We start from the raw sequence: 7,873 nt of genomic DNA, 5'->3' as shown, positions 1-7,873 counted from the left end.
ATCCATCCATCCATCCATCCATCCATTTTCTAATATGCTTATCCCCACAAGTGTCGCGGGCGTGCTGGAGCCTATCCCAGCTGTCCTCAGGCAGCAGGCGCGGGACACCCTGAACTGGTTGTCAGCCAATCCGCAGGGAACACAATGACGAACAATCACCAGCTCTTACAACCACACCTAGGGACAATTTAGAGTGTTCTATTAACCTGCCATGCATGTTTTTGGAATGTGGGAGGAAACAAGAGTACCCGCAGAAAACCCACGGGGAGAACATGCAAACTTTATAAAGCTTTATATGCCAGACAACTCTTAAATCATGGGAGGGCGGGGGGGGGGCAAGCAACTTATCATAGTCACAATTACAATTGACAACTTAGTTTTCAATGATGGTACAATCGGAGCCGTTTGAAGTCACCGCTTTTAATCCGCAAACACGTCCTACGTGCTCACATATTTTCGTTACAACATTTCCAAAGAGTCGTCTTAATTGCTTTTTTTTTTTTTTTTTTTTACAAAGAATCTCCGAGGTGCTCAAGAATGCCTAACAAAGAACTCCAACCAAATCCATGGGGGCAGGGCGTTACTGTCCCAGCCCATTTTTCTTTATATTATCTCTCATTGGTCATTTTTCACTGCTCAGTTTCGCCTATTGGCTAGTATGGCTGCCAATTAAACGATGCTCGCGTCCAGCGACAGGACTCCGTTCGCTTTAGATCAAGACGACTCAAATCTGGGAGAAAAGGAGGATAAAAGTTCATGTCGGACTTTTTCAAGGGGCTCTAAGGACCGCATGAAGGTAAACCAATGTTTAAATGTCGCCGCAGGGCACAAGTGCGAGTATTTTATAACGTATTCGCTTCGTTTCGTTTGGGAAGAAAAAACTTTGCGAATTTGTGAAGTTAGGCAGCGAGGCAGGCCGAAACCGTTTGTCTGTGTCTTTTCAGTACTTTTCACACAAACGCCGATTCCAACAACAACAGCAGCAGCCACAAAGTTGAACTGGAATGCTTGTCTTGATAACAAGTACGGCCAATTGTGTGTTGCTTCTCCATGTGTATGTAATTACAAGTAGCCGTGAGAGAGTATAAGTCAATTATATTGTTTAAATCCGATTGAGCAGGCAAGCATCTGCTAAGGCTTGCTGCACATAAACAACAACAACAACAAATCCTACTACTGCTAATAATATAATAACTACACTAATACACAAATGTACAAACTAATACACAGCCATGCCTGGTTTGAAATTTTCAGACACAGCTCATGTGCTTCTCATTCAAGTTCTGCAATCAAAAGTGTGACAAAAAGTGACGTTTCTCAATTTATGTTATGACAATGTGACCAAGGCAAATCGTTGCTTTTTTTCTATCAGCATCAAATACCTACCTCCAAAATGAAGTTTAAAATAAGAAAAAATTGGTTTTAAACTGATGATGATGATGATTATTTTACGCAAGAGGAAGAAATAGAACATAACTAACTGCCTTGGCCAAAGTAATCATCACATCATCATAAAACTCATAGCGAGGTGATTACTGTATGTCCAGATCACTTTTCCTGAAGGTGCCAAATGCAGAGGGCAGAATGGTGAAATAGCAGCTTTGTAGGTGGGAGTTTCGGGTTTGAATTGTTGGAGTTTGCGCCTACTCCCCCTTGCGCGCATGTGTTTTCTCCAGGTACTCTCCTCCTTTTCCTCCCACCCACACCCCCAAAACATGCAAGTTAGGTTCACTGAAGACGATAAAATGTCATTTAGATGTGAATGTGTATGGTTGTTTACTGTTCATCTGGTGATCAGTCCTGGGTGGTCCCTGCTTCTCTTACCAAAAGTCAGTTGGCATAGGCGCCATTTTTTTTTTCTTGGTGCATCACTGAGTGCTCATTTATAAGCAAAGCTGTTGTGTGTGTTGTCAGTGACCTGGCCTCAAACAAACCCCAGATTAAAAGATTAAGCGTCACTTGGTGGGTGCTGGTTGGGCGGAAGTGAAAGCGGAGAACACAAGGCAATATTGGTGTTGACCTGTTGAAAAGAAAATCCTGAGATTGACTGCCATGACCAGGGAGGCAAGTGAATTTAGAAAACAGGTCCTGTAAAAGGCAAAGGCAGGGGCCAATGTGCAAGCTGTCGTTTAATTAGCATTTCACCATGCGGTTGAGCCTGAGTGATGGTGAGAACACTGTGGGCCTTCTTTGGGTAAGCGGGATCAGCGTTTACGGCGCAAAAGACGACTTGGAGGCCAAGTGTCACTCATCGTTTAAAAGCAACTCTATGCAGTCATCTGAGCTTAAACTAACAGCTGGCTAATCATCGCCATACTATGCTGGCTTGTAATTAGGAGCAGCTCTGTCATTGCCATGGTGGTCATGGATCGCTCGGAGAATGAGTGGGCCAGTCAGGACACCTCACCCAGAGTGACCTGCGTAAACGTTTCTGAAAATTTGGGGATACAAATTAAAACATGGAAAATGTCACAAAAATTGAGGGATTAAAAAAAGCTCAACTTCATTTCAGTTAAAAACAAAAACAAGAAAAAAAATTCTTGCGAGGAAAATCAAACATTTCTAACATGATTCAAACTGTGAAGTAAACAGAAAACTTTCAGAATTTTCGTGGATGAAAAGAAAAATTTAAAACATGTTTTAGACAAAAAAAAACATTAAAAAAAAGTTTTTCCGATAATTGAACAGTGGAGACGTCAAAAATCTTCAATGGGCTGCTTATGTCACCTGCACTTCGGTAGTTAGCGGGTCGAGGCGAGATCCCGCTAGCGATAGCATTTTTAGCAACAAGCTTCAGCTGGCTACTATTGCCTGCTAAACACGTTGCGGTTTCAGTCCTAACTGAGCAGTCACAGCCTCCATCATCTCACCACTGTGGCGGCGAATAAACTATACTTCTTACAAGTATCATTCTCATGAAGGGATTACGAGGAGTAATTAACAGAGGGAAAGCCGGCAAAGTCATGCTAATTACTAAACTAACCTAATGTCATTGTGAAAGACTGGAATTAAAAGCGCTCGGGTGACTGAGTAAACTTCACAGAGGTCTCACTGGAACAACTTTGATCAGTAAAATAGTCAATTTAGTGACAGTCTCGAGAGAACATTCTTACAATACAATACAATACAATACAATACAATACAATACAATACGATACAATACATGCTGATTCATATAGCGCTTTCACAACAGCGGCAGCTGTAACAAAGCACTTAACAAAACAGTTAACATAAAGTAAAATAATAAACACAACACATAACGTAAAACACGGACAGTCGTGCAGTCCTAACTACTTTTCTCTTACGCTTTGTTGTATAAAGCAGTTTGAGATGAAAGAGGAGAGAATCAAAGTGTGCTTTCACCAGTGGATCAGAGACGTCATGCTCAAAATGTGCACACATCGGCTACAAGCAAAGTTTCAAAGTCAACAAGAAGCTGTAGCATCCATTGACGAAAAAAAGAGATTGGTTCACTTCTCCATATTCTTACATAATAATGCAATACACAGCTAAACATATTGACGGCATACCATAAGTCAACCTTGAGGAGTGGCCTAGAACAGCGGTCCCCAACCTTTTTTGCCCCACGGACCCGTTTAATGTCAGACAATATTTTCAGGTGTGACGGATAAATACAACAAAATAATATGATATGAACTGCATGAAAACGGTGGTATTTTCAAAATATAATAATACACATGAATCATGACATGAGGAACGTCCTATATGGCCGCAACACTCTCTGGTCACTATGGTCACGTTTAAACCTGCCTTCAAAATAAGATACACCGCAAATCCAAAGTGCATGAAAAATACCACTCATCATCGCCGCATATTATGCAGAGTGGCCTTGGTGCGTGGGAATCTCCCGTTGAGATAAATCCGTATTTTAATTTGGACTCCTGATACTGTCGATTAAATGTAGCCTTCTTTTTCTTGAAAGTCATAGGCTCGTCTTCTGACTCCTGGCTGGACCTATCCCCCTTCCCACGTTTGATTTTTACTCATGTTGCTAGTTCCTGGGTTTCATTTTAGCAATAACCTATCACATGACCGAGAAGCGCGCCTTGACCTGCGTCAAGAGTGTCATACTGTAGACGGATGTGGGGATTGCTGGCCTAGAAGATTAAACGTAAATTAATGTTGAGGATAAGCGATTCATAGTGTATTGATTGTATTACTAATGTGATTAGTGATTTCACTGTGTAGTACTCTTTTGATTTTGCAAAATGATTTCAAAATTATGTTACAGTAAAGTTGATTTTTATTTATTTTTTTCATCAATTTCTGTCAGCAGCATTCTTTTTTATGCCTCATATTTAGATTGATATCTACATTTGCGCAAAAAATATGTAGGCTACTTTGCTTCTGTTTACATTTGATAACTATATAGTAGCACGATATAGTTAGCAGGCAGACAGACAAGCAAGAGGGCATGAGGGCAGTGGTGGGTGTGCATATGACTAATGTTGTGTCTAATGTGTGTCGAGTATATATTGTCTTGTATCGTATGTAATTGTCCAATTTATGTTGTGTAGCGTATGTATACGTTTTTGCTCAATGTATGTAGCAGCACAGAGGGCCTGTCCTCCAAGACAAGTTTCTCCTAGGGGAGACCAAATAAAAGTCAAATTCAATTCAATTCAAATTCACTACTGGACGCATCAATCATTTCATACGGGTCTGTTTAATGTGACCTTCAAAATAAAGTGAGAAAAGGTAAGCGGCCATAGTGTATTACTGTGTTGCATAATTTTTATAGAATAACTGAAAATATATCGTTGTACATCGTTATCGTGATCTAAAATGGCCAATATTGTCATAGACGATTTTTTTCTATATCTCCCAGCACTACCCATAAGTATTTACGTCTGTGTGGGAATATTTGGCGAATAAGCATTACATTTAGCTGTTCAGCAGTCATTCACTAAAGCCAAGCCAGGCATTGTTTCAATGCCTTTGTCGTTGCTTTGGGCTCTCACATCATCAAAGGGATTTTTTAAAACTTGGACGCTGGGCCTGAAAGATGAGCTAGCTTAGCGCTAGATTGGACGAGGCTCGTAAAACACAACGGGGATGGATTTGAAATGAGACCAGAGAAAAATAAACATCCTGGGTCCTGCCATTGGCGCAGGATCCCGGAGGTTAAAGTAAGTTATTTTAAACAAAAAGGAAAACCTTTCCATGGGATGTTACGGTGCATCAACATGCCGGTTTAGGCTTAATTCCGATATGCTTGCATGAGATAATTGAATATGGATATGTATGATGAAGATAAAGCACTATATAAAAGCACTCTATTTGCCATTATGATCATATTGGAGTTTTCATTTTTTAGACTATGACGTTTTTGGGAAAAAGTACAATGAGTAATTTCTACGAATTAATTAGGAAAAAAAGAAGAGCGAATTGATACAGTGTCGTTATAAAATATGTCTGGGAAATCTTGCAGTTTTCGTATGAAGCAAGGCCGCTTGCCGCTGCTGTCTCTCATTATGCAACTGGTCCCCCTCCCACATTCTCCTGATGATTTCATGATGTGGAAAGTTGTGGAGAAAGGCCTCGGCCCCAACCCCTGCCTGTCATCCATGCGGATCCGTCTCAAGTGTCATGAGATGATGTTTTGAACCCAAGCCACCTGTGTTACAGGTGTCAGGTACAGTCAGCGGTCAGGTCGTCGTCATGGGAGAAGACGCGGCTTTCGTGCTCTTTAGTGGGGGAAAAAAATGTCAGCCCGCACATGTTTGACGGTCTTGGAAGCACGGCGGGATGTTTGGTCTGCAGAAGCAACACAGCTGCGAGATTACAGCGTGGCCAAGCTACAAAGAGACCACACGGCAGTTTCACACACACGCGCAGAATTGTCACTGTAACCATTTTGAATGGGCCAGAGAAACCAAAACGATGTGATTTACAGTATTTTCCCATACGGTGCTTGAGGGACGTTTATTTACGCTACTGCACATCGTGCCAGGCATCTGTTTTGGGCAAGTTGGAGGCCAGTTATAATACATTGTTCACGTAATATTTAAGAATATCTTTCTGGGTTTTCTTGGCGGTGCGTGTTGTGAAAATGGGGGTAATGGCATGTTAGAGTCTAATTACTCTTACAGAAACATAATGGCACCACCTGGTCATTCGTTTTCCCACAAGGTTCGGAGGGAGTGTCTATATGTGGTGTGGAGCGTATTTATTCAAGTGGACGACGCGTATGGCAATTAATTGGTGCAATGCTGCTATTAGAACGAAGGGTGTGCCGATCATGCTTTTTTTTTTTCATCACCCGAGCCCCAATTTGAATCTTCGGTTTTAATTTTTAATACCGAGTCCAGATTCGAAACTTTCGGTACCACAGGACATTGTCCCATATTGTTTTTATTTCACTAATCACCACACTATTGTTTCTTTTTTTTCTCTTTATTTTCCTGCATGTCTGATGATGTGTGTGATGTGGTAAGTACGTTCTCGACCCTGATTAACTATCGCCAATGAGGGACAGACTGGGCCCACGTGGGCCAGCCTACAACAATGACGGATCGACGGGCCCACCACTGCTGTTTATCGTATTTTTTTCAGAAAGTGTCTGGGAACTGATTGAATCTATTTGAGCGGAGCACTATTGAAGGGGTTTATTTACTCAACTGCAAAGAGGGCCAAATGTCTGTTAGGGGCATGATGTTATGTGGGAGTCCAAAATCTTGGAGTGTTGATTGACTCGGACCTGACTTTCAGCAATCATATCAAATCAATCACTAAAACAGCCTTTTACCAGCTGAAAGACATATCCAGATGGAAGGATTGCACACTCCAAGCAGACCTGAAGAAACATATCCATGCCTTTATTTCCTGTAGACTGGATTATTTTAAGGGTCTTCGTACTGGACTCCCTTCAAAGTGCATCAAACAGCTGCAGCTCATTCAGAACGCTGCATCTCGGGTTCTGACTAGAACATGAGATCAGAACATATTACTCCAGTCCTAATGGCCTTAGACTGGCTCCCAATCAGACTTAGAATAGATTTTAAAATACTGCCCCTGGTCAATGAATTGAACTGGTTTTGCTCCTGAATACATCAAAGAAATCCAGATTGAATATAAAACCCAGTAAGCTTCTGAGATCTGCAGACTTGGGTCAACTAGTGGAGCCCAGAGTTCGAAGTAAACATGGTGAAGCTGTATTTAAGTGTTATGCTGCACACAAATGGAATAAGCCGCCAACCGAAGTCAATACATGTAAATTTGAATATTCAATATATTATAGCATTATGTCCTCATTGCGATTCTTTGGACCAAAGGGTGAGAGAAGTGCATCGATTGGAGGTGTGGTGTTTATTTGTTGAAGTGAATCACACGTCCGGTAACTAATTGTGGCACAGGACCACAATGAAGCAGTGAAACCATTTTCTTCGTGCAAATACAATTTTACTATAATATGCGGTCATCATTCTGGACAGTAATGCAAGTGTTGGTCCTGCATTGATTGAAAACTGATGACCTGCAGACCTGTGACATTTAAGAGTTTTTGTGATGTTTCTTATCAAACAAACTATTTTACCATTCTTTTACAATTTTATATTTAAAAAAAAAAACCTTAATTGTCTTTTCCTCTGCCAACAGTCCAAGCTGAACATGGAGAGTTTGACTAAGCCGGAGCTGCTGATGCTCTTTAGCATCCTGGAGGGAGAGCTGGAAGCCCGAGACATAGTCATTGATGCTCTCAAGGTACTCACACTCACTATCATCATGATGACTACATCCTCTGCCTGAAATTAAATCCTGAATGCGAAAAAAAAAACACCACACACACACACACACACACACACAACCGCACACACACACACACACACACACACACACACACACACACACACAC

General features: G+C 41.3%; 1 protein-coding gene across 1 annotated transcript in view; it reads left to right on the top strand.

The window, feature by feature from the left end:
- Positions 1-669: 669 nt before the first annotated feature.
- Positions 670-7,873, top strand: part of LOC109510666 (CTTNBP2 N-terminal-like protein) — a 19,932-nt gene continuing 12,728 nt past the window's right edge. Inside the window, exons 1-2 of the mRNA XM_019861154.1 lie at positions 670-796; positions 7,618-7,722. Of these exons, the coding sequence (XP_019716713.1) occupies positions 677-796; positions 7,618-7,722 (225 nt within the window). The 5' untranslated portion in view covers positions 670-676. The remainder of the gene's footprint in view (positions 797-7,617; positions 7,723-7,873) is intronic.

The sequence above is a fragment of the Hippocampus comes genome, unplaced genomic scaffold, assembly GCF_001891065.2.
Source record: "Hippocampus comes isolate QL1 unplaced genomic scaffold, H_comes_QL1_v1.1 scaffold40, whole genome shotgun sequence".
Taxonomy (NCBI): Eukaryota; Metazoa; Chordata; class Actinopteri; order Syngnathiformes; family Syngnathidae; genus Hippocampus; species Hippocampus comes.
This window is presented reverse-complemented; position numbering and strand designations above follow the sequence as displayed.